The 26,873-nt window shown below is 51.1% G+C and overlaps 1 protein-coding gene across 8 annotated transcripts in view; it reads right to left on the minus strand.

Moving 5' to 3' along the window:
- Positions 1–26,873, minus strand: part of SERGEF (secretion regulating guanine nucleotide exchange factor) — a 217,111-nt gene that overhangs the window by 505 nt on the left and 189,733 nt on the right. Inside the window, exons 11-12 of one of the 8 annotated variants that reach the window (XM_027578818.1) lie at positions 15,650–15,769; positions 15,224–15,374 (exon numbers count right to left, since the gene is read on the minus strand). The exons of 6 other annotated variants lie outside the window; for them this stretch is intronic. In XM_027578818.1, coding sequence (XP_027434619.1) covers positions 15,693–15,769 — 77 coding nt within the window. In that variant the 3' untranslated portion in view covers positions 15,224–15,374; positions 15,650–15,692. Of the gene's footprint in view, positions 1–15,223; positions 15,375–15,649; positions 15,770–26,873 lie in introns of those variants that run through there. One more of the 8 variants, XM_027578817.1, reaches the window with a different exon arrangement.

A 26,873-nucleotide genomic window follows, 5' to 3' on the forward strand; every position in this document is an offset into this window, starting at 1 on the left:
ACTACAGCACGCGCACTACTTCCACCCTGCCCCCTAGAGCCTTTTCAGTGTCTCCCACTCCTACCAACGCCCAGCCGTTGCCATCCCAAACCTGGCTTTCCTCCTTGGCCCTTCCCTCCTCTACCACCGGCCCCAACCCTCCACGATCCAAGACCTGCCAACGCTGCCCTTCAGAAATACCTCAAATCCTTCAGGGTCTCTCCATCTCCGCTGCCACCCCCTGGTTCCGACCCCATTCTCCCACACGTGAGGTCAGGCCGACAGCCAACAGACTAACTGGGCTGCTCACCATCCACCCCAATCTTCAGCGAGAGTCTAGGTGATCTCTGACCACTGCAGGTCTGACCACATCACTCCCCAGCTCCAAAGCCTTCAGGGACTTCCCACACGCTTCAGGGCCTTTCCTTGGCCGGTGAGGCCCCGAGCGATCTGGTTCTTGATGACCTTGCTGGCCTCCCTCATGCAACTGTCCCCCCACCCCCTGCATTCCAGAGCCGCTGGCTTCTCCCACTTCCTTATATGGGCCCCGTGGAGCCTTTCTTTCTCTCGAGACCCTCTCTTCACTGGGCTCCGGACGTCCTCAACTTTTTTTAAATTCCAGTTCAGTGTCGCTCTGCAGCCAGATTCCCTGGCCACCCAAGCCGACTCGGATCCTTGTTATCACCCCCGGACGCTGCCCTCATGGGGGCCCTCGCACTTGGCGGTGGACCGATGACTTGGGTGGCGACTGGTCCCTCTCACTGGCTAACTGCCCTACAGGGAGGGAAGGACCGTGGATGTCCCGTTTACTGCTGTGTCCCTCGCCGGGTGCTCAAGAGGGGCTCACTGATGGGGTAAAAGATGGAACGAACGCAGTCATAGAGTCAGAGAGTCTCCAGGCCAGCATCCAAGGGCAGATCTCTCCGACAGCCTGTGATGCCCACACCCCACCATATACCCTCCTCCTAGCTTTTAGATGCTTTCCTGGGGCCAAACTCACTCATATTTTTCTATAGTCGTCAAAAATATTTTTTTGTCCAGTTTATTAAACTAATACATCTTCATGACAAAAAACGGAAAATATGCATGAGTGTAAAGAAAAAGCAGACTTTGAGTCTTGCCATGAGTATGAATATTTTAGTGAGACCTTTGTGAAATTTATAAATATTTGTGTATATTTTGTCCTGCTTTCGTCCCTCACTATTAGAACACAAGTATTTCTCCACAGAACCGCAAATTATTAAAAAAGTTAATTAAAAATACTTCGGAATTTTGAAATTGTTCAATATGCAGAAAGGTACAGAAAATAATTTAACAGAAAAGACACATACCCCATCCAGACTTAGAACATTAGTCAACATTTTGCTGTATGTGCTTCAACCCTCCCCTTAAAAAAAAAAAAATCATAAAGAAACAGTCTAAGCCCCACCCCTTATTCTTGCCCTCTAGCTACGTCTCCCAGCAAAAAGCCACTGTTTCCAAGCCGGTGTTCATTACTGGCGTGCTGGTTTTATACTTTCTACCTATATGTCCTTGAATACTATGTCAGGTTTTTAGTTTGTTTTAAACATTTACGTAAATAGTATCATTGAGATATCTTTTTTATACTTGCTCTTTACACTCAGCATTGTTTTTTGAAATTTATATGAGCCAATAGTTAGAGATCTAGTTCATTTATTTTACTGTGCATAGTATCCCATTATGTAGAAGTCAGATTTTACTTATCCATTTCCCTTCTACTGGACAGTTCTTTAATGACTGTTGCTATTTTATTATTTTATTATGCAATATATAATGTACAATATTATACAATAACAGTAATTTCGCTTCTATTATAAGCAGCACTACCACGAACGTTCTTGAGCATGTCTCCTTGGTGTTTGCGCAGGCTTGGACCCTAGAAGTGTGAGGGTGGTGGAGTCACGTGTTTGGATTTCGGTATGGCCTAAGAGCTGTCCACAGTGCCTGCAGGCCCATCCAGCCCCATCAGCGATGGCTCTGAATACTTCCTCTTTGTCGTTAGACTCTTGCTATTCTGCTAAGTACAACGCATGAATCTGCATTTCCCAGACTACTAGTGAGAGGGATTGTCACTTCGCGTTTCGCCCTGAGTTGCCTCTTCTTATGAATGGCCTCTGCACATTCTTTACCTGTTTTTGTTTGCCCTTTTCTTACTGATTTGTAAGGTTTTTTTGTGTGTTCTTTTATTTACATAAATCTTCGCTGTGCTATGCATTCTAAGTGTCTTCTCCCACAAGTCCATGGTATGTCTCTTCACTTTGCCTCTGGTATCTTTTGTTAAACAAATTCCTTCAAAATGACTGCCTAATTGTCCACTGTGGAGATTCAACAGTTTTCCTTAACCTGTATCCTATTATCAGATACACAGGTTGTTTCTAATCTTTCATTATTTGGAATAATATTCCTATGACATCTTTGCATGTGAATCTTTGTCTCACTGCTTTCTCAAATTAGATTCTTAGAATGGGAATTCCTTGTCAACTGGCATGGACTTTTTTGAGATTCCTGGGTGCTGTTCTGAATGCTTCCACAGTATTTTCTCAGAAAGGCCACCTGAATACAACTACAGCAACCTGCGGAAGTCTCCATTGCGCTTCAGAATTGCCAGTATTTATTGCTTATTATAACGTTTAAAAATCTTCTCTAATTTGAAGACAGAAAAAGTATCTCATTGTTTTTATTGGTACTTTACTGCCAGAGAAACTGAAAGATAATTCTTATGTTTCTCAGATATTTGTATTTCCTCTTTTGTGTACTGTCTGCTTCGTTATCTTTTTCTGTTTAGTATAGAAGGCTTTAAAGTGTCAGACCCAAGGGCCAGATGGTCTGGCTTCAAATCCTAGCTCCTCCATTCATTTTTTTATTTTTTTAAAGATTTTATTTATTTATTTGACAGAGAGAGAGAGACAGCAAGAGAGGGAACACAGGCAGGAGGAGGGGGAGAGGGAGAAGCAGGCTTTATGCTGAGCAGGGAGCCCGATGCGGGGCTCGATCCCAGGACCCTGGGATCATGACCTGAGCCGAAGGCAGACGCTTAACAACTGAGCCGCCCAGGTGTCCTTGCTCCTCCATTTATTAGCTGAGTGACCTTGGGCAAGTTACTTAGCATCTATGCCTCAGTTCCTTCATCTGTTAAATGGGGACAATAGTACTGTTACCATAAACTTGTTTACAAGAATTAAATCAGTAAGTACGTATGAAGTACTCAGAATGGTGCCCGGCACATAGTATTGTATAAATATTTGTTATTGTTCTCTGTTAAGAACCTTCTTGTTTTAAAGATTTTTGTTTTAAAAATATTAATTCTTTCTCTGCCATATCTGGCATAAATATTTTTTCTCAGTTCGACTTAAAATTTTGTTTTGGGTCTTTTGATATAAAACATAAGCTTTTTGGTTCTTTGTAATAAAATTCATTGATCTTCTATAATTTCTTCTACTGCTTCTAAGAATTGAAAGCCCATCCCTCTCCTATCAGGAAATATTCTTTTTTTGATTTTTCAATGATTTTGTTTTATTTTATTTAATCTTTACATTTCACTCTTTATCCACTGAAAATCTGTTTTTCACAGGGGGAGGCTGGCTGGCCAGGGATTACCCTTCCTTTTCCTTCCCCCCAGTAGGAAGGCAATCGTGGGCCAAAAGCTTGGGTTTGGGGGAACACAGATGTCTCCGTGTTTGGCCCACGGGTGAGGAAATGCCCGCAGAGAGGACGGGCCCGGGGCTGTGGCTCCTACAGTGGTGTGAGGCCCGAGGTGGGGAAGTGCAAGCGGCTTGGTACCTTTGGGCCTCGCTTAGCACCTGGCGTGGGCTTGGTGCCCGGGCCCGGGGAGTGGCAGCAGCTGACGGTCAGCAGGAGTGCGGGCGGGAGGAAGGCGGACCTGAGCCACCCCCGCACCCCCCCGTGCCCCCCGCACCCCCGCTGGCAGGACGCGGCACACCGGCTGGCAGGTCCCTCCCCTCCTGCCAAAGGACACTCGCACGGAGGGTCCGGGCCAGCCAGAGGCCTGCAGCCAGGGCTTTCATGCCCACTGGGTCGAGAAGCCTGGCCAAGGGCCAGAAATTTCCTCCCCCAATACTTCCAAAGAAGCCTACTTGAAGTTAGGTGTTTTATATTCTTCATCTCATTTAATTCCAACAACCCCGGGAGGCAGCTGTGTCTCACAGACTATCCCCCCTTCACAGAGGCTGACGCAGAGGCACCAGAAACCGGGCAGTGTGGCTCCAGAATCCGGGCCGACTCTGCATATGATACACCAGGCCTTGCCAAATTCATTCTAAAAAGGCGGAGAGTAAATATTTTAGGTTTGAGAGCCTCATTTGGTTTCTGTTGCATATTCTTCCTCTTTATTGCAACCCTTTCAAAACCATTCTTGGCTTGCAAGTCCATCCGAAACAGGCCACAGGTCAGATGTGGCCGGTGGGTCATCCTCTGCCGGCCCGTGGCACACGTGTAGAATATACACTATTTGCTGTGGGCTGTGCTAGGTTGTCCTGGGTCCCACACTCCCAAACATCCGCGTGGTCGTGGTACCTCTGTCCCCGTCTCTGTCACAGGGCTGCTAGGGGGAGGGCTGCATGAGGTGACATATATAATGCCCCAGCACAGTGCCTGACACTTGGTGAGAGCTCATGCCCACGAATGAAGAGACCACGGGGAAAGGAGGGCAAGGCAAGAACGACCACACCAGTGTCCAACGGCACAGAGGAGAGGGAGGGGCACCGGCAGGTGGAAAGGCCTGGGGTAGAAGGCCAAGAAGCTCAGAGTTTCTGAACACTTTCCACAAATCTCCTATGGGACAAAAACCAGGCTGCTGAACTTTGAAAGATTAGCTCTCCCCTGAAGAGAAGACACCTTTAGGTACTAGCCCCTCCAGCGTTTTAGAATCGGTTTCCTATATCCCCCTCCAGCCTCAGCAAGAGGCTACCGTGCAGGCCGTCCTCATAAAGAAGTGAGAGGGAGGAGAACGGCCTACGGTAGGCCTCTCCCTAAGCCACCTGGAGTACGGAACACCCAGTTTAAGGCAGGTGGGTTACAGGGGGATTCCTGGCTTTACGGAGGGCTCTCTGCCGCAGGCCTGACACTTACCAGGTCCTCGAGGCATGGAAACCCACCTGATTGATCCAGATCTACTTTACTGGCCTTGAGGCACATGGCTGGGCCTTGGGTGGAAAGACCACAGTTACTGGGGGATTCCCTAGCCTCTTAAGAGTTCAGAGCCCCTGCTCATGGGGCTCAATGGAGTTGGCCTGAGCCAGGATGTGACGAGCGCTGGCTGGGCCTGTGGCCCACCACACTTGCGTCAGCCTAAGAGCCCTGCGGGCAGTGGAACCTAGGGACTGGCAGGGTCCTGGCACAGGCTGGACACAACACTCAAATCTGTTCAGGCCTTGTGGCACCTGCCTGAGCTTCTTGGCAACCTGGGTCCTTACAGGGCCTTATGGTGCTGGGATTATAGCCCAGTGCTAGGGAGGAGGCCGCATTTCTGCTGGAGAGCCTTGCTGAAGAGGGGCAAACACCTGAGCACGTGTGCTAGCGCGCGTGTGGTAAAGCTTCCTTCCGAGCCACATGATGAAGACTACATTTCCCAACCCCTCTTGCAGCTGGGTATGGCCAATGAGATGTCAGCCAGAAGGTTCCGTAATAGCTTATGGCACCCGGCCTTCAGAGACGGATGGCATGCACCCTTTGCTCCTTGTTCTGTCTTGTCACTGGGAATGTGGACGTGGTGGCTGGCGCTCTAGCTGTCGTCTCAGACCACGAGGAAGAGGGCTGCAACCTCGGGATGGTGCTTCCCAGTTCCACACAAATGGCACTTAATCACCACAGCAACCTCTGAGGTGTTATGACCTACGTGTTAGAGAGGAGGTAACCAGGCTCAGAGGGCTGAGATAACTTGCTCCTGGGCACACAGCCATTCTGAGCCAGGACTAGAATCCACGACTCCCAAGTCTCGGGTGCCTTCGCTAGTGCCAAACCATGTGAAGTGTAAAAAAATCACTGAATGCTTAGCGTCTGCCAGGCCCTGTGCTACACAGTTCACTGAATCCCCCCCAGCAAGACCGTGAGGTACAATCTAACATTATCCCCGTTTTCCAGAGGGATGGCATGCACCATGCAAGGTAACACAGCTGGTAAGAAGCAGAGCTGGATTCAAACCTGGGCAGTGTGACCCAGGGGCCTCTTGTTAATATACCGTCCTCTCTAGCAAAAACCGTGCTCCCCAGGTAATTAGGGAAAGGTACAGAGTAACAGCCCATCTGCGTGGGGACCAGGTCAGCGGCGGGAGGCAAGAGCTGGAGCTGATGAAAGAAGCACTCTGCAGAGGGGCACAAAGCTCACTGAGCCCTTGTGAGCGCTGGGGCCTAGGCCTGAGGAGGCCGCGCAGGCCCTGCCCCTCCCGCCTCGGCCAGGGTGGGGAATGGCGGGAGGAATGTGGGCAAGAAGCCGGGCAACTGAAGGTTCGCCTTGTCTCCTGTCAAAGACCTCGAGCATCAGGAGGGGCTGCTCTTCTGTCATTCCAGGCAGAGGGGGACAGGGCAGGTGAGGTCTGAGTACCCTTGCGGAAAAGGCTCTGGATTCAGGAAGCCGGTAAATGTCAGTGTGGCCCCAGCTGGCCTGGGAGCTGGGTAAATTTGGGAAAGACTTCTGAGTGTCCAGCCATCAAGCTCGCATGGATCCCACCCCTCTGGAGGTAACTGCTGGGGTGCTCCCTAGGGTCCTGCTGTGTGAGCAAGGAATGGCGTGTGAAGAATCCAGAATTCAGGTTTCCTGAAGTGTTTTAGGTCTAGGTGGTGACTTGAGGATAGAAAGAAGTTCAGGTCCTCACCCTCTCTTGCCTGGACAACTGTTAACAGCGACTCTATCCTTTACGCAGAGGCGGCTGGCCCGGGTGGGGGGTCCAGACAGCAGCAGAGCATGGACTAGCTCCTGTGGACAACCTCCCGTCTCCCACCACCAAAGAGCCCAAGACCAGCACTCTTAGCTGGCTCTCCAGGCCCTCTGTGGTCTTGGCTGTGTCACTCCTCTTCCCAAGGCTCTGCTCCAGCCCCGCAGGCTTGCTGCTGCTTCCCGAATTCACCCAGGCCTTTCACACTGTCATGAGTTTGCTCAGACATGTGGGCAATGTCTTCTGCTTAGGCCCTGTGCTGAACACAAGACCTAGAAGAGGAAAATTCAGTTTCTGCCTTGGGGCCCCCAGTCCACTGGGGAAGACAGCCATGAGAAAAGAGGATGGTGGGGACCCAGGGCCCATGTTCACACGGAACCATGCACAACAATGTTAACTGCAACACTGTTTGTAATTGCAAAAGACTGGCGGGGGGGTGGGAATGGAGGCAAAATATTCATCGATAGAGGAGGGTTTAAAGAAACTATGATTCGCCCCTACTACCTAGCTACTCTGCAGCTATTAAAAATAAGGAGGTAGCTCTCTATGGCCTGACGTGAAAAATATCTAAGGTATTTTAAAGAGAAAATCAGTTGCAGAACAATATAGAGAGAGTATGATTCGATTTATGTAGATCCCCTATATATATCTAGATGTACAGATCTTGAGGAATACATCCCCGACTGAGAAGAATCTCTGAGAAAGAGAGGGAGAAATGGGGGGAAAGGGTGACCAAGATTTTGTCATTTGTTCAAATATTTTAAAATGTAGTAACAAAGGATGATGATAAAAAAAACAGACCAACCAATAGCATCTCCAAGGGACAGAGGTAGTGCAGAGAGGATGGCATGCTCTGTTGGGGAGGGGAGATGGGTGTCACTGCAAGTTCCAGAAGTTACTTCTTAGCTGGGTTTTGAAGGACGAGTAGGAGTTCACCAGTCTTAAATAGAGGGTACCCACTGAAATTTGCCCACTCTGAGTTCCTTTCATTGATCCTAGTGGCATGCTGTTTTGCTGCAAAAGTGAATGGTGGCTGGGTATAGGGCTGGGTCGCACTGGGCTGTGGGAAGGCTGTTAATTTCACTTCCTCTGAGCTCCTAAAGCACCCAGAACCCTCTAAGCATATGCACCACCCCCCTCCTGGTTCTACAGGTATTTATATTTGCACTTGGCTCACCAGTCTGTGAGCTGGGATGGGAGTGGGGTGCTGAGAACAGGGCTCACTCATCAAACAGTCCTCAGGCCCATGGGACAGGCAGTCGGTAAACGGCTACTTTCCCCTGCCCGCAGTCTGTCTGGAGAGCAGCAGGGAGGGGCAGACACATACACATAATGCTGAAATCGGGTGCCATCAACTCCAGTTCCGTGCCTGCTTGCTTGCCTTTATTCCCTGGTCCGTGGCCAGAGCTGCCGCCTGGTCGCAGGGCTCAAGAACAGAAAGGGGCAAGACCCTGTCCCCGGTCACCCTGCCCGAAAGAGGGGCAGCTCCTACAGAGAGGCCATGAGAAGGCTCTGAGGACAATGGCCCCACCGGGCCCGGCTGAGGGAAGAGGCATGGGCAGTGCAGGACCCTTCCAATAACTAGTCTATCCATCACTCTCCAGGGCCAAGGACACCCTGAGGCAGGAGCCGAGGCAGCAGGAAGAAGCCATTCCAGAATCAGAAAGTGGGGCTGTTCGCCCACAGAATCACTCTGGAGATGTTCTGGGATTGGGGCCCAAATTGCCTCACGGAAGGCTGTCAGTGGAAGCAGTCTGGCCTAGGGGCCCTTCCAGACCAGCATCCACGGCAGCACTGAGCAGATGCGGGTGAGGCTGAAGGCGAGGAGCGGGGCGGGGTGTCTACATGTAAGAAAAGGTGAGGGCCTGCGGAAGAAGGGACTCGGGGAGGTACCAGAACCCGGCCACTTCTCGCCAGCCCCATCACCTCACACTGGAACTCTGTGACGGCTTTGTGCTGGCCTCTCTGCTGCCCCTCCTGCCCCTCACTGTCCGTCCTCCACACAGAGCCCGAGTGATCCTGTTAAAACCTAAGTCAGACGCGGCTCTGCTCCACTCAGAATCCTCCAGCGGCTTCTCCGCTTACCCAGGCAAACAACAGCATCCCCTGACCTCAAGTCCCAGGGGCCCCACCCTGCTGACATCACCATGGCTCCCCTGACTTCTTGATCCTCCAACAGTACCCACCTGAGGGCCTTTGCACTTGCTGTTCCTGCTGTCTGGAATGCCCTTGCCGCTGCTACCACAGGTTCACTCCCTCATGCTGTTCAGGTATGTGTTCAAATGTCACCTTATCTGAAAGGCCTTCCCCGACAACTCTATGGGAAATAGCTATCTACACCCCACTCCATCTTGGTCTCCTCATCTGCTTTATTTTTCTTTATATTTTTATTCTCTCTCTCTCCTGACCAGAACACAGCTCTTTGAAAGCAGGGACTCAGTTTTGTATGCTGCGGTATCCTGGCACCTAAATGGTGCTTAGCATATATTCGTACTTAATAAATCAATACCCGTTTGTGGGAATGAACCAACGAACAAATGAATGAACGAACGAATGAATAAATGAATGAATGGCTAGTGAGAGAATGGAGCTGCCTTGTTCTCTCCTGGGGGGCCAAAGAGAGCCTGTGGATGTGGGGCGGGAGGAGATGCTATGGGCAGACCGGCTTTGGCTCACTATCAGGGAGAAGGCTGGAGTGGCTGGGAGCCTGCCCAGGAGAGCAGCGGGTGACCTGCCGCCGGAGGTTCCGAGCCCCCCCCACCGGCGCAGGCCCTTCTACGGTGGGCAGAGCATGGGATGAGACAAATCAGAAGTCCTTCTGACCGTGGTGGTATGGGTGGGTGTGGACGTGTATGAGAGAGGGAGGAAGGTGGAGGCCGAAGAGCAGAGTAGGGACATACCCACCCGGGCCCCAGGCCTTCAGGCTGGCTTCCTCACAGCAGACAGATGAATGGCCTGGGTTCAGATGATAAAGAGAAATGTGATGAATTTCTGGGTTTGCCCTCATAGGTCTCATTTTGAGGCTGCAAGGCCGGGGCTGCTTGAGAACCTCGTTTAAAACCTCGTATCTCCAAAAGTTGCCCCATTCTTTGTCAATTTCTGTCCCATTACCAAAGAGGAAACTGAGACCCAGAGTGGAGGTCCTCGCCTCCACACCTTCCCGCTGCTCTCCGCCTGCCCCTTTGCACCGCTGCAGGCACCACGTGTGATGGTCAAGGGCAGCCCAGTGAGGAAGGTTTGGATCAACATTGTATGAGAGAGAAAACGGAGTCTGGGAGAGGTTTGAAAACAGCTAAGCTGGGACAGGCAGAGGCCAGCCTTACCGCCCCCCGCCCCAAACCTCCCCAGGGTAGGAGGTGCTGGGGCTGCTGGGGCCACATTCCCCAGTCACCTGCGCAGAGAGCGTGCTGTGGCACGCGGCACGTTGGCTCCACTGGGGGACTATTCTTAGATCTAGGGAGCTAGGAATGATGGATTTAGAACCTACGACGTGGAAACGTGTTGGCCTGTTTTATAAACAACTGAAATCCTCCCCACGGACTGTCTTTCTGAATTCTGTGTTCTCTGTGGGACTGCTGGCTCTCTGGGCTTCCTGGCCGCACCGGCGGAGGGAACAGAGAAGGCAACTATCCTTTTCGAGGGCCTACGAGGACCACAGACGGTGCTGGGGCTTTTGCATGACCCATCCCACTTAGCAGGGCGTCCTGGGAAGATGGCACGGTGATCACACTCTGTGGAGGAAGAAACAGGCTGGGAGAGGTGCTGGAATGAGCCGGCCTGCTGTGCAGCCTGGTCCCGCCAGCAGGGGTCTGGTCCTGGCGGGTGGAGCGTTAAGGGCACAGGTGGCACCTCTGGCGTTCAATTCCTTCACGGGTTGCAAGGGACTCTCCTATCCTCTAAGGTTTCTTCGCTGGAGGTGACATATCATCCCCTGTACAACTTGGTGGCCTGTCATCCCCACCAGCCAGGGACCCTGTTCTCCATAGGTTCCAGGTTGCCATCGCCCCTCTCTGAGTGTGTCCCCAGACCTGGCCAAGGGTGCCCCGCTGGCCGTGTACCTGGTCCCAGAGGCTGCCTCTATCAGTGTAGCCTGAGGTCACCTTAGCTGCACTGGAGTCCATGCCTGCTGACTCCTGCTGAGCCCACAGCGCACATGTATACTCCTAAACTGTGCACAAGAAGCTGTCCCGTCTGGCCTGGCCTGTGTGCTGCTCTTTTGGCCCTGGCCGGAACTTTCAAGTTGTCTCCATTAATTGTCATCTTACTAAACGAACACAGCGATCCCCGAGGGGCACCCGCGGAGAGGTGGGGGCACAGATGCAGCTCTGGGACCAGGGGCAGTGGGACTCCTGCCATTTCTGGAAGCTGGTCACCGACAGAGCGTCTCTATGCTGTGCTCCCCATGCCTGTTTGGGAATCACCAGTGTGCAGGATAAGAGGCTGGGAGTTAGAGCAACAGTGGGGGTGGAGGTTAGAAGGTCTGTTCTGGAACGCAGAGCCAGGGCCAGAAGAATCCCCATGCAGATCAGAAGATTAGGGCTCTAGAGAGAAACTGCTGGATAACACAAACCTGAGAAGGAATTCTCCCTCGCTCTCCAGTCACTTACTAAAATCCTACTGAGTGTCTGCTCTGTGTTTGGTGCTGCACCCGGTTCAGTTCAATGCTGTTGGCACACAGCAAGTAGCCCTCAGACAGAGCGGGTAGCCAGGTCTGGGGCACCCGGAAGAGCGGTGGCCAGTTCCTCAGAGGGATCAAACCCTTTTGGGAAGAGAGTCTGGCTCTTATTTATCTTTCCTTTTACAGATAGTAAATTTTTACTGAACTTCATGACAGTCAAAAAGAAAAAGAAAGAAAGAAAAAGAAAGAAAGAAAGAAAGAAAGAAGAAAGAAAGAAAGAGAAAGAAAGAAAGAAAGAAAGGAAATATAATAGTATGAAATAGTGAAAAAACTAAGGGATTTAATCCTTTTAATTTACCTTAATATATTTTTTTTCCTTTTTAGAGCAGTTTCAGGTTCCCAGAAAAATTGAGCATAAAATACAGAAAGCTCCCCGTCCCCATACATTCACAGCTTCCCCACTATCAATGTCCCACACCTGAGTGGTACGTTTATTACAGTCGATGAACCTACCCTGACACCTCATTATGGCCCCAAATCCACAGTTTACATTAGGGGCCACTCTTGGCGTTGTGGTACATTCTGTGGGTTTAGACAAATATCCAACGACATGTATCCACCTTTATAGCGTCAGACAGAGGAGTTTCGCTGCCCTAAGTCCTCTGGGCTCCACCTATTTATTTATGGTTTTATCCATCAGAGTGAACACCTGAGTGGAGAGAGAGTTCTAGAGCGCCCGAAGGTTCACGCACGGCTCTAGCAGGAAGAGTAGAGCAGTAATGAGTCCTCCAGGGGCGCATGGTCTAATGGGGGGGCAGCAAGCAAGCAGACACACGAATCAACAGGATGCAGCTAGTGAGAAGAGCTATAAAGAAACAGAATGGAATGACACGACCGGGACAGGCGGTCAGGAAGCCCTACCCAGTGAGGTGGTGGCCTCTGAGCTGTGCCCTGGAGGACGAGAAGGCGCCCACCACACAAGCACCTGGAGGAAGAGCTCTCCAGGCCGAGGCAACGATAAACACAAAGTCCCGAAGGGGGATGTCTTGCCAGTTCCAGGCCGAGGAGGCCAACGCCTGTGTGGGGCCCTGGGAGCCGGGGAGAGGTAGGCCTTGGGAGGGAGGGAAGGCCTGCTGAGGAGTCAGGAGTTTATTCTGAGAATGCTGAGAGAAGCCCCTGGAGAGTTTTAAGCGGGGAGTGGTAAGACCTGACTTAATTTGAAAAGGCTGCTCTGTGAAAGGGAAACGGAGACATTCAGGAGGCTCCCCCCCTGCAGAGGACCGCATGAGGGGGAGAGACTGAGCGGGCTGGGGGCAGAGGAATTTACTCTACTTTGATAGGAGGGTGTCTAGGACCTGCTGATGGACTGACACAGGGAGTGAATGAAAGGGGGGTTCACTACAGTAGCGCTGTGTGTGAGGTCGAGGCGCCTGGGGGGGGGGGGCAGGCTTGGCGAGAAAACCTGAGAGTTCCGTTCTGGACATTCTAAGGTGGACGTGCCTATTAGACATGAATGAGTGAATGAATGAAAGCAGACTTCTGGCGAGCCTAAGACATTATGAACCCGAGTGAGAAGTGGGAAAGCGCGGGAATGACAAACATAGGCGCTCCCCAGTGAGCGGCGGGCAGCTCAAGAGCTAACGGTGGGCTTCTGAGTCCATGGGGCCTTCATTCGGGGCTCAGTTTCAATGTCACTTTCTCAGAGAACTTTCCCTGACCACTCAACCCCATCCTCCTAACCCCTCACCCTGCTTTATTTTCCTTCCTGGCACGTAACACCCCATCTGATATTTACTTGTCTCTCTACTAGAACGAAAAACTTCATGAGAGGAAAAATTTCATTTTGTTCAACTGCTGCATCCCCAGCACTGAGAACAGTTATGGGTATATATAAGGTACTCAATAAATACTCGTTTTAGGAATGAATAGCTGTTCCTTGCCCCAGCAGGAGCTCATTCCCTTGAGAGGAAAGCCTAGTCAAAGAGCTGGGCAGGCCGCCCTGGGTCACGAATCCAGAGGAAGGCTGTGGGGGCATGCGGAGGCGGCGGTCGGGGCAGCCTGTGTTGAAGGGACATGCAGTTTGTAGAGTGCCTGCAGCCTCAGTTGTGGGGAAGAGAGACATTACAGCTAACGACCGGTCAGACTCAACCTCCGGCTCTCTCGGCCCGGCCTGGCCAAGTCTGTTCCAGCTCTTTGAATAAGCACCCACTGCAGCCCCCTGCAGGCAGACCCCCCACGTCCCCAGACCAGGAAGAGTCCGCTGGGCAGCATGTAGCTCAAGTTCTCACTGGATGAGCCTGAGACTCTGGAAACAACTGCTGCTCCTCAGTAGCTATGGAGTCAGACAGGCTTGGATATGATCTTGCCTGTCACCTGCTGTGTAGATCTGAGCTTTGGTTTCTTCATCTGTAAATAAGGACGATCACCTTTCCTTTACAATTTTTCTTTTCCCGAGAGAAGGTGTAGAGTGCCCAGCGCAGAGTCCATCCTGTGACCCATGCCTGGTTGACACCTGTTTCCCTCCCCCATCGCCCCAGCTGCCACCGGGTGGCCTCAGGCCTCCTGCCCAGGGTCCAGTTCCCAGCCCTCCTGGATCTGCTCTCTCTTGCTGCCGGCTGTTAGTACATTTGGGAGAATCCCCATGATCAAAGCGTGCCATCCCTCCTCTCCTCCCACCCCCAAGACCCCGTGCATGGCACAAGTAGGGACGCCTCACACGAGTTCTAGCTGAGATAGCTCAGATCGGTGACTGAGGTGTCCCGACAGGCACAAGCCCCTGAGCATTGCTATGGAAACCACTCTGTTATTCTCCACGGTGTCACTCGTTTCCTGGCTCAGCTGCCTTCGTGGCACAGGGGGAAGGGCAGTGGATGAGGTACCGGAGGATGAGACTCCTAGGGGGCCTCTGCACCTATGGGCTGCACGAGCGAGCCTAACTCTCTGCTTCTTGCTGAGTCTTACCTTCCCCAGCTCTAGGCAGTAGGCCACTGTTTCTCAAACCATGGCCTTATGACTATCTGCACTTGTTAACAGCCACAGTTCCACAGAAGAAATCTGGACCCAAAGAGCTTTCATTTGGTGGATCACCAGAGCCGAAGTCAGAAGACGGGACCATGCCCCTGCTCCAGCAGGGGAATGCAAACCTTTTGTATATTATTAAGTCATCTCTTAGTTACTATTTACACCATATATGGTGCCCAAAGGTTGAAGGAATCTATTCCCGTCCTTCAAGAAACCAACAATCTTGAGAAGCATAAGTCCCGGGCCACAGGGCAGCTGGATCTGGGACTTGAGCTGCATGGGACCCTGGGCCTGTGCGACTCCAGGCCTGCGGAGACCAAACAGCACCAAAGCTGAACCCACCTGCCAGGAGTGTAGAGTCCACCAACATGGGCAGTTCTTTATTCTGAGCATTCATCCAATCCACCAACATCCTTCTACTATCAATTCGAGATGCGGTACTATCTGGGTGCTCATGTGTACGAGGAAGGAGAAGGAGGAATGGGCAAAGATGAACAAGATAGTCCCCATTTCTTAAGGAACTCCCCATCTCTTACTAACCCATATTTCCTGAGCACTCACTACATTCTGGGAATCCTGCAGCACCACTTCCACTCTCTCAGTTTGCACCTGTAATACCCGGGTGGGCAGGCATGTCCAGGATCCCTATTTCACCCCTGAAGAAGGTGAGGCTCAGGCTCCCCTGGAAACTGAATGGTGGAGCCAGGACTCAAACCAGGTCAGTCTGTCTCCAGAACCCAAGTTCTTAGCTCCTATGTTCCATGGCCTCTGTATCTCGGAAACCTCAGGCAAGCATCTTCTTCTCTGGATCTCAGCTTGTCTATGAAATGCAGAGGCTCAGTGATGCTAATGGGTACGAGATAAGGCAAACACTTGTGAGCCAACACAGAAAATAGGAAATGGCCCCCTGAAGTGAGGTGTGAGGTGCAGAGATCAGTCTCCATACCTCAGGAAAGGAAGGCAGAGTGTCCTCCACCCACCGTCTGGGTGGAGTGAGGCCACCACGAGGCTTTTGCTTAAGGCTCAGAGCAGCAAGTTTCAGAGAGGCAAGGCTGACACCTGTCCACCTCCACCAACGTCTTTTCTCCCACCAAACCCAACTGCGCACCCCATCTACTCACTCCATCTGCCTTCCCGGCTGGGCCTTTGTTCATACTGCTTCCCCTACTCTTCCCCATCTCCTCTTACTTTCTTCCTCCAGGAGGTCTCTCCTGATCCTGTGGCTCTTCCTCCCGGATAGACTAGAACAGACAGAACAGATAGCTTTAACTAGTTAAATGCCATTTCACCAAGAAGCCCCCATACCAATGGAACAGCATTTTCCTTTAAGATCTGGTCCTCGGCGGATGGCTCCCTGTCTTCACAATTTGCTCTGTCTCTACTGGAGAAAGAGCAGTGGCCCTTCTCCATCTGAATCTCTCACCGCAGATGTCAGTGAGGTTGCCTGGAGAGTCTGGAATGCCCCGTTGCCATGGTAACAGCACACCAAGGTTGGGGATGCTTTATCCCCCGTGAGCTGCCCTCGCAGTGCCATGCCAGGCTGCTGGTAGAATTGTCCTTGATGAGCCAAAAAAAAAAAAAAAAAAAAAAAAAATCCCATGAATGGACAAGCAACTGTTCCACTCGTGTTGAGGTTCAGCTCTTGCAAACACACTTGTGGGCCACTCAAGTGGCTGTTGGCTGATAAGGAGGCGAGAGCCCGGCTCTCTGTGCTATGGCTCACTCGGGGTAATATGGTCTTTAACTGGCTCAGCCAACAAAGCAGGCCCTCCCCCACTCCAGCCCCCAAATTACCACTTCTCTTGTTTGATGCTGCCAGCCAGGGATCTGCCTGCGTGGACCCTGGCAATTAGCACAGCACTTGCATTTGTTGGGGAATTAAGAGTCAATGATTAGTCTAATTCCACGCCATTTACAGGCAGTGAGTATCAGCCTGCGATTGACTTTTCCCAACAGTGGCCCAGAGGTGGCTAGATCATGGCCTGAGTTTGAAATGGAGGCAAGGGCCTGGTGAGCCAGACTGTGAACCAGGAGGAGAGACAGGACTCACCTCCAGGCCTGGCAAAATGTCAGCCATTGCCTCCCCCAGTTCTGCCTGCCTAAGGGAACCAAAGACCAGAAGAAGGTGTCTCCAAATTGAGGTCACACCTGTCTCCAAGTCAATCCTGCCCAGAAAGGGAGCCCATTTCCCTTTGACAGCCTCCCTGCTGACCCCCACTGGGAATGCCCAACCAAAGGACTAGTGACCCCTAAACTGAGGGTTTCTGAGGCTAGAGGGTCTGAGTTAATTGTAGCTGGATGGGCAGGACCCTGACACTCAGCCTACACTCTGTTGCCATCTCACCACCTAATGGCTGGAACCTTGCATCTGTCCCCCAAGTTGATGTCTGGCTGGATCCCCTTGGAATCTGAATGCCCCACGATAATTACCTTAAGATTCCTGCTCTCAGACCCCTCGCCTTCCTGCTGAAGGACCCCCAGACAGGCCCTCCAGGATATGTAGCCTCCAGGATACATTCCCAGGGTCATAGAGGTCCCTATACCTTGGACGGTTGATCCCTATCCTGACCTAGCAAGAGCCAACTCCATAGCTAGTATGGTTCCCCTGGGTTTCTACCCTCTCCTGCCAATTTGCTTGTACGCAGCAGAGAGGAGGCAGGAGCATGTGGAGCTCGCAGACTATGTGCCCATGGATACTGGGTAACTTCCAGATCCCCTCAAGGAACAGCATAAGCATTGAAGCCTCGCTGGACAGGCCTTGATGACTGAGCTTCCCCTGATTCCAATGTCCCTAATTTCAAGCTTGCTCAAAAACAGGGGGCTAAAGTAGGTCTTTCTAAGTCACTCAAAAACAAAAACAAAAACAAAATTTGAGTTTACCTTGATAGATGCCATCAGGGGTACAGAATGAACCATCAAGGAATATGTAGTCTAGGTGATCAGAGGAGACTTCCCGATGAAAAAAGAAATGTTAAGGGAGCGGGAGGAAGGGCCTCCGAGCAGGAAGAACAATGTGAACACAGGCCTTGCTGGGAAGGTAGATGGAGCTTGTAGAGCTAATGGTGGTAGCTCGGTTTGGTGGAAGAGGCAGTGCACAAGGCAGTAGAAGGAAATCAATTGGGAATGACAGGTAGGGGGCATATCACTGCAGATGGCTCAGAAAATACAATCCTCAAAATGCCTGACTACAGATTTTGGACTTTATCCAGCAGCCATTGGAAGCCACTGAGACTTTTGAGCAAGGGAGGAGCAGAATCAGAGCTGTGCTTCAGAAGCAAAACCTGGATCACAACTGTCATCATCATTGTCATTGTCGTCACGGTGGGTAACACTGAGGGAGCACTTGGGCTGAATGCGGAGGAGGGGCCACAGGAAGACCGGCTTGGAGGCAGAGGCAAGGGCCAGGGGAAAGAGCATGAGCGGAGCCCACACTGTCTCAGATGTGGTGGGATGCAGAAGACAGACGACGGGAGAGAAAGCAAGGAGGCACGACCCAGAGGGCCTGGCATCCGTGAAGCTGCGGGTTTGGAGGGGGGACGGGAGCCAGCCTGAGCCAGAGGACTGGGAGGGTGGAGGTCACAGCTAGGTCTAGGATGTGAGACTCTTTGATCCATAAGCCTCGTAGAGGGATCTAGAATCCACTCTCAAGGGCATGGTCAAAATACCCCTCCTGTCACCCTGACTTCAGGAAAACATTTGGGGGGGAACAAACCATGGCAGAAGGGCAGCTCTCTCAGGCAGATTTCTCTCCCACACTCCACCCTGATCCTACCAACCAAGAACCTGCTGGCTGAAGTGAGAAGGAAAGGACCCTGAGGGGGTGTCCTCTCCTAGCTTTGACCCTTGTACCTTCTTGTTTGGAGGTCTTTCTGTCACGAGAAGCATCAGACTAGGGCCCCCAGATAGGGCAGGGGCCCTGGTTTTAACCCACCTTGCTTGCCTCTCTGTCCTTAGGGACTGCTGCTACCTGTGCCACTGGGGATGAGGGCTCTCGGAGGGATGGCAAGAGCTTCCTCCTCCAAGACTGCTCTCACTCCTCATGACCCACATGGACCCTCTGCTTTGATCAGGAGGTCTTTCCACCCTGCTCCACCCTCCTGCTCCACAGTCTCTGGCTGTGCTCCCACACGCTCCTTCCACTTCTTCCAGTCAGGAAGGCCCTTATCCATTTCTCCTGGGCCAGTCCAAATCCTCATCTAGGCTTCAAGGCTCGCTCCAGTCCTTCCACTAGAAAGTCTACAATGAGCACTCCTTCCCTGAGCTGAGCTACAGCACTTCGAAAAGAAATTCCAGAGCAGGAAGGGAACTTTGAGATCACTGGCCCAACCGTCTCAACGCGACCCAAGAGGACACTGGGCACTGGAGAAGGGAAGAACTTGCCCAAGGCAGAAGGCCTAGGATTAGGTAAATTCCCTGGACAAGCCTCTCAGGAACTTCATGGCTCTGCTTTGTTTTGCCTGTCCATAACACAGATTGGGGTCCATAACATTGGCCGGGGGGGGAAATGCCTCCTGTATCTCTTCTCCTCCGGCACAGAACCCTGGCTTGCGGGTAGCTCAAGAAATACAATCCTCATTAGCCAAAGGCTCAGGAAGGCAACAGGTCCTGAAGAAAAGCAAGACACGGGTGAAGAAGGAAGAAACTCCTCCTTCCAGCAATTCTCCACTGTTCTGGGATACAAGCCAAGCCTAGCCTCTAGATTGGGGTAGGACAGAGATGATGCATTCAAAAGGACTATTACATCCAAAGGAGATTTCTGCAACCAATGCCAGGGTCCCAGGCCAGAGCTTCCTGGGAGAGCAGCTCAAGAGGCGGGCAGAAGGGGTCATGCTGAGGCCAGCCTCTGACCTGGGGGCACTAGTGATGATGGTCACACCAGCTCTGGGAAGATTTTTCATTTAAAGTTGAACCTTCAGGTTTTTAGAGTGAAAACAACTCTTCAAGATCACCCAATCCAATTCCCAAATTTTTCAAAGAGGAAAACTGAGGTCTTGGTAAGGAAAGAGACTTGATCAGGTCCTACCATATCTCAGGGTCACAGCCAGAACACAGCTCCAAACCTCTTCTCAACTGGGTCCCACGTCGGTGCGGAAGGAGAGCACTGGGGAGGGGTAAATGGTCACCAGGACTTCCTACGCTGTTTTTTAAAATGTCCCAACTCAATTACTGACTAACAGGCGATTCAGGTTTAAAGAAAAGTGTTAGGTTTGACTAAGGCTCCAAGTGAAGAAGTCACTTGCTTGAGATCATGCAGCTAGAAAGAGGTGGTGCCAAAACTCAAGCGCAGATTGATGTGGTTCCAAAGTCCTTCCTTTTCCCACTGGCTCATGCTACCACCCACACCGCCTCTAGGCTCAGAAGAGAGGAAGAAAGACAGGATAGACAGACACCCTGAGAGTCTGCCAAAGGATTCCATTGGACAGAAACTTCCTAGGGGAGCCCCTCTTTTGCCTGAGATCCCGAGCCAGGTGCTGGAGACACGGAGAGGAAATGAGATCCAGAAGCACGGAGACTAGTAGGAAACTCCCAGGGAGATTCTAAATGAGCAGTGATAAAGGTTGGAGGAGAAGCACACACAGTCCTTGAAATTCTAAGAAAGAATGAGGTTGAGGAACAGAGAACTAGAAAGGGATGGTGCGAAAGAACTGGCCGGCAGGGTCCTGCCCGAAGATGCGCGTGTCCACCCCTGCCCCCCGACCCCCACCCCAGGCCACAGTCCTATCTTTGTGCTCGTGGAGCATAGCGCCATGCCTGGCCCACAGAGGCAGGCACGACAGAGTTGCTGAGTCAGTACACAGATGAATGAAACTCTACCCCAAAGGGAACTGAGATGCAGCTCCAGTCCCTGCAGAGAAAGGGCCTGCCCACCCAGTGGGGTCCTGCGCCCCCTTCATCTGTAGAAGGGCAGGAGGCAGCTGGGGGGGGGGTCCAAAAATGCTGACACAGAGAGGGACAAGAGCTTCCAGCCCCAACCGACTCCTCCATGGCAACGAGCTGACAGAAAACTGCACAGGAGACTGAGAAGCCAGTTTTAAAATAAAGACACAAAACACTCTGAGTCTAACATCACACATGCAAAGCAGTAGCTCAGCCTCCCAGGCCCTGAGGAGGGGAAGGCACAATCACGAAAAAAGGTACCTCCTTCCAAGCTGCCCATTCCCCCGCCAAGGGCCCCCTGTGCCTCCCTTCCTCCTGGGTACTCTTCCAAGAGCTGCCAGGCACAATCTCTCTTGCTTTGCACTATATGGCTCAGGCACTGCGTCAAATCTGACAAGCAAGGGGAGAGGCTCCTCCGGGGCTGGAGCTGGCCAGGCCCTCCAGCAAACAGGCCGTGGCAGCCGGCTTCCTGTCACACCACACCAGTGGTCCCTGCCGCAGGGGGCCAAGGAGGAAGAGCAGGGCAGAGACCTCTCTCCTCCTTCGGTCTCCTGACGGTCCAATCCTGCTTCATCCTTCAGGGCTCAGCTGTATTTGCCTTCATCTCTCCAGGATGACTCAATCGCACACACCTTCCAGTGTAAATCCAAAGCCCTGTGTTTACATTTCAAATATAAAACTTTTCATTATACTTCTGCTTGCAGAAGTCGACAAGACAGTCTACTTTGCATTATACTTCTGCTTCCTTATTCTGGCCCCCTCCCCCCCAGTAGAGAGCCTGGTCTGTGATAAAGCCTCAATAAATGTTTTCTGAGTTGAATCAATAGCACGAGAAAACATTTTAATTTGAGTAGCTGGAGACCAACCCTCCTTCGGTGTATGGGAGTCCATCCACTGAGACTAACTTGTGCCTCCAAAGCCTTGGTTGCTTTGGGAACATGACGGCGGGATCACCCCCTCTCTGATGCTGCTGTCCTTCCCGCTGCCCCACCGCTCCTACTGGCTTTCTGTCTACCCCAGCGTGTGCTCTCCTTTACAGTTCTATAGACGTGACCATATTTGAAAGGATACCCCCGAACAAGCTGGGTTCAATTCTAGCTATATCGCCTCCTGTCTGTGCGAACTTAGGCAAGTCATTTAATCTCTTTGAACCTTGTTTGCAGAATGGGAACAGTCCATTGCTGTATCTCTATCCTGCCTACCTCATAAGACTGGCAGGAGGAACAGAGATGACAAATTGTAAAGATGGCTCTAAAAGCTATAAGGTAGGGGCGCCTGGGGGGGCTCAGTGGGTTAAGTGTCCGACTCTTGGTTTTGGCTCAGGTCATATCTCAGGGTCCTGGGATGGGAGCTCCGCAGACTCTGCTTGAAATTCTCTCCCTCTCCCTCTGCCCCCTCTCACACATTCTCTCTTTCTCTCTAAAATAAACAAATAAAATCTTAAATAAAATAAAGTAAAAGCGGTAACGTGGTATCTGTGCAAAGCTAAGGTGGAGTGGAGTGTGGTTTCCCGGATTTTGTGAAAGAGGAAGCTGAGGCCTAAATTCAGGGAGTGACTTGTCCATGATCACACGGGGAGGTAGTGGCAAAGCAGGGTCTAGGTCTAATTCCTGGTGCGGAGCTTTCCCCCAATCCTATGCTGCCTTAGAAGTCCCATCCAGGCATTCTTTGGCCAAAGCAATTCCACATTCCATTAAACTGAGAAGCACTTTGGATCACCTGCAGAGTATAAATCTCTGAGATGGAACGGAGTCCGGCTCTCTCCTTCCAGGCAGAATGCCACCTGAAACAGTCTAGGCAGGGCGTTAACTCTTACTCGCCCACCAAACCTTTCCTCGCAGTCTCTCCGTCCCCACTAACCAGCCCCGCACCAGAAAGGCCATCCTGGCAGGTCAAACAGTCTTGCCCAGGTCTTCAATCCAACCCCAGAAAGAAACATAATGAATGCCACACTGCAGGTACTGGAGAAGCGGATCGGGAAGAGCCTGGACAGAACACAGAGGAAACTGGTATGGCTCTGACTGCAGACTTCAATGGAAAACCACGAAGGCTGCTCCAGCACTTGACTCGGGAAGTAGGGACACCAATTCCCTAGGGTGTGAAGTCAGCAGAAACAGATCTCAGAGAGACAGGAGGGACACACAGGTCTCACTGCCCAGATTCTAACCACTTCCAGGCCCACATGCCAGAGTTGTCACCGAGTGAAGCCTCTTCGGACCTCAGCAATGACTCTGAACAGGAGGGAGAAAGAGAGCGAAGGGAATGTCTTTGTTGAGAACCCTAGCCCTTTCGTGGTGTAATGGTTAACTCTGGGCCACCGTGGCTAGCTTATGGTGACCAGTTGTTTGGTTAAACACCCATCTAGGTGTTGCTGTAAAGGTATTTTTTTTTTTTTTTGAGATGTGATTAACATTTACAATCAATGTGGTGGGCCTCATCCAATCAGTTGAAGGCCAGGAGAGCCAAGACTGATGTTTCCTGAAGAAGGAATCCTGCCTCAAGGCTGCAATACAATACAACCCTGCTTGAGTTTCCAGCCTTCGGATTCAGGACTGTGACATCAACTCTTACCTAAATCTCCAGCCTGCTGCCTTGCCCCAAGGATTTCAGACTTGGCAGCCTCCACGATCATGTGAGACAATTCTTTAAAATAAAGATAGATAGATAGATAGATAGATAGATAGATAGATAGATAGATAGAGATAGATCAGTCTTATCAGTTCTGTTTTTTTGGAGAACCCCAACTAATACATGAATACATGTGAGGTTGGGTGTTTTCATCTAGTTTACCTCATGTAATCCTCCTAAAGACCTGAGAGGTAGGTTTTGCTATTCTGATGTGTGCTTACAGATAAGGAAACTGAGGTCCAGAGAGTTGAGTCACTTGGTAAGGGAGACCCCAAAGCCCATGCTTTACCAATTTCATCACAGGGCCTGAGGAAGTAGAATTTCTCTGAAGAACGCCAGGACAAGACTTTCTCACAAATAGTACTGCTGATTCCTGAGTTCTCCTCCATGGGGGTGTAGTTGGTGCCAACAAGAACTGGGGGTATGAATAGGTTTGCTCATTCAAGCAGGACATGGTCTTCAGGCTCCCCATTCTTCCCTGGGATGTGTATCTGATTTGGGATTTGGGTCTGCATCAGTACTCCAGGGTCTCAACTGCTTTTAAAGCTGAGCTCTGAGTGTCAGGGGAAGACACGGATTTTGTTAACCTAGGAGTGGTCTTCTTCCTGAAGGCAAATCCAGGCTGGAGCCTCTTTCCATCTGACTCCTGGTGGGAACACGGGTAGACTGTGTTCTCTGCCCTAAAGGGGTTGCGTTCCCTGGGGCGGGGACGGAGCAAGCTCCCTTTGCTCTAACTCCTTGGGCTGCCCCTTCCCTGCCCCAGGCTGCTCACCACTGTCTCCGGGGAGGTGGGAGGCTTCTTCCCCTGAACAACATTAGCCCAAGGATGGACGAACCTCTTCCTCAGCTTCCACTAGTGTAGCAGAGGCAGGGCGGGATCTGCGGGTGGAGGTTTACTAAATGCGAGGGGCACTAAAAAGAAAGAATCCCAGCAATCCAAAAAAAACATCTATAGGCAGGCAGGGCTGCCAGATGAGGTCTCTGACTCTTTGCTATCGCCTCTCTCCCTCCAAGGGGAGACACATACACCGGCAGCAGCCTTTGCTTCCTGTCATTTGAACCTCCCGCAGTTCCCACTCGGTCACTGTCTTGCTTACTGTCAGTGCTTGCCGACATGTTAAGGCACACAGAAGACATGATCATGTTTGACACGCTGGCTGAAGGGAGAGGTCACTGTGTGGCCCCAAGACTGGCTCCTGCCAGACGGGGGTCATGGTCCTCACGTCCCGGTTGGGGAATCTGTCCTTGTGCCTTGCTGCCCTTGTGGCCCAAGTCAAGAGATCCAGAATCGACTCTGCCTTCTGCCTAGGCCAATGCTTTCATTTCTGGGCTCCGCTCTGGGGGTCCTACTTCCTCCTCCAATAATGGCCTGGAATGTGGTGACAAGCATATGACATCACCCATCAGATGAAATCTCAAATAGAGAAGTGGCCTTACTCATTATAGACCAAAGGGTCCTCCTTCGAGGACCAGGAAAAGTACCACTTTCCCTCAGGAAGCCTGCCAGGACAGGTGCATTGTTTTCTGTATCTATTGAAAGACCAGGGATCCCTCCCCTCCTCTGTGGCTGGTGGTACTGTGCACCCCTTCCTCCCCCCATAAAAGAGTCACATGCGTGTTTACAGTAGCCACTAGAGCTTACGGTCACCATCAGCTGGCTTTCCAGGGAGAGGCAAAAGGTAATAACAATAATAACTAGCATTTACTGAGCATGTACAATGGACTAAGCACTACTCTGAACACCTCACGTGCATTAACTCACTAATCAATCTTCACCACAACCCTGAGACTTAGGTCTTTCCATTATACCCATTCTACAGACAAGAAAACCCAGGTGCAGAGAGAGAAAATGACTTGCCCAATATTATATAACTAGTAAGTGGCAGAGCTGGGATTCAAACCCAGGTAGTCTGGCTCTATAGCCTTTAATCCAAACAACTCTGCCAGGTTAGTTTTATTAATCCTGTTTCAAAGATTGAGGAAATTGAGGTTTGAGCACTGGACTAAGATCTCACAGCTTCTAAGAGGCAAATCAAGTATTCAACCCAGAGGTCGCATCCCTTCTCAAACTCTCCCTGGTGAGGATTGTGTTGCAACCACTCCAGGCTGAATTCAGGGAGGCCAGCTGACTTCATTCATCCCCTGGGTTGAAAGGCCACAGAACCAGGAATGGATGTCCGCTGCTATCAGGAAGGTTCTTCCAGCAGCTGACTTTGAATGAGTGAGGTTTCCAAGGTACTTTATATATGAAGATTATATATACACATACAATATGTATAATTCTCTCCTTCCCTTAGATGGAAAGAAGGCCTTATTCCCGCACACACACTTTCCTGTTACTGTATCTAAACACTATATGGTTATAGCTTCCTGGGTGTCCACTCTACCCAGGTGTTGCTCTAGAAGTGGTCTCATACATGAGCCTACTTGTGTTGGAGACTGAGTGAGACAAAGGAAGCAGAGTGTCCCAGTGGAAGGGCAAAGGCTTAGAGGGACCCAGAGCTACCAGCCACTTCCTGTAGGGATTTAGGCCAAGTTTCTTAATCTTTAAGAATTTCAATTTCCTTACCTATAAAACAAACAAACAAAAAGCAGACAAAGAAATTCTTCCTTTCAGGGTGGTTATGAGAAAAAAAAGAAGTATGAAATTTTACAGCGGAGAAAGAAAACATGTCTATTAAGCACCTAAGATGTGCCACGCCCTACATGGATGTATCTCAATTACACTTCACAAAAATCCCATGAGATAGCTATCTCCCCTTCATCATTAAGGAAACTGAAGCTCAGAGAGGTTAATGCTTGTTCACTGTCACATAACTAGTTAGTGGCGTGGCTGAGTCGTGAACCTAAACCCTCTGGCTTGAGCCCGGAAGCTTCACCACCACACCAACTGCCTCTCTACAAAGGCCCAACAGGCTCCCCAATTCGCATTCATTGCGAGGGGGCACCATCAGCCTTTCCCCGTCAGCTTGGCCCTCTCCTACAGGACCGAGGTGGCACAAACCTCCCCATCCCCAGTCTTGGTTTCGGTGAGGTTTCCGTAAAATGTAGGAATGGAAACTCCACGCTTGAACTTGAATGACCAAAAGGAAGAGCCCTTCTGCCTCTTCTCTCAGGTTTCTGGTGGGATTCTTCCCTAGGCTTTCAGATCCCATGGGAGGGAGGCGAGGCCATTGTGGTAAGATTGCAAGGGTTTGATTCTGAGCGACAGAGGCTATTCCTTTGCAGAGCCTTGAGCACCCATGCCTGGGATGTGGCAGCTGCTGTTGTCTGGGAGATGGGTACAGAGAGATGGGCCTTGGCAGCACCAGGCCCAGGGGGTGACTCAGCACCAGCCGGCTCTGGCCCTCTGCCCCTGCAGGACAAACCGCAGAAATTCATGGGTCCTCAGAGCGGCTCTGACGGGGCTGTGGGGCCTGGCTCTGTGGAGCCCTAGGAGCTCGTGTGGTTCTACCTTATGCCCATAGCTCCCGGTCACCCAGCCCTATGGGGTCTGCCTAAAAAGATCCAGAAGAGGTTTCCTCTTCTCCATCCTCATTTTTGCTGTCCTAGTTTAAGCCCTCATCATCACTTACCTACCACAATAATATTAACTAACATGAGCTTAAAATGCATTTTTTTCTTATTCTTTCTTTAAAAAATTGTGCTAAAACATACCTGACATAAAGTTTGCCCTTTTAACCACGTGCGAGTGCACACAGCTCAGTGGGCTGAGGTACACTCACGCTGCAACCGTCACATCTTTGCGTCTCCCCGCAATGACTCTGTACTCATTGAATAATTACTTCCCATTTCTCCCCCTCCTCAGCACCTGCCACCCACCGTCCTACTGTCTGTCTC

This window comes from Zalophus californianus, chromosome 11, assembly GCF_009762305.2.
Source record: "Zalophus californianus isolate mZalCal1 chromosome 11, mZalCal1.pri.v2, whole genome shotgun sequence".
NCBI lineage: Eukaryota > Metazoa > Chordata > Mammalia > Carnivora > Otariidae > Zalophus > Zalophus californianus.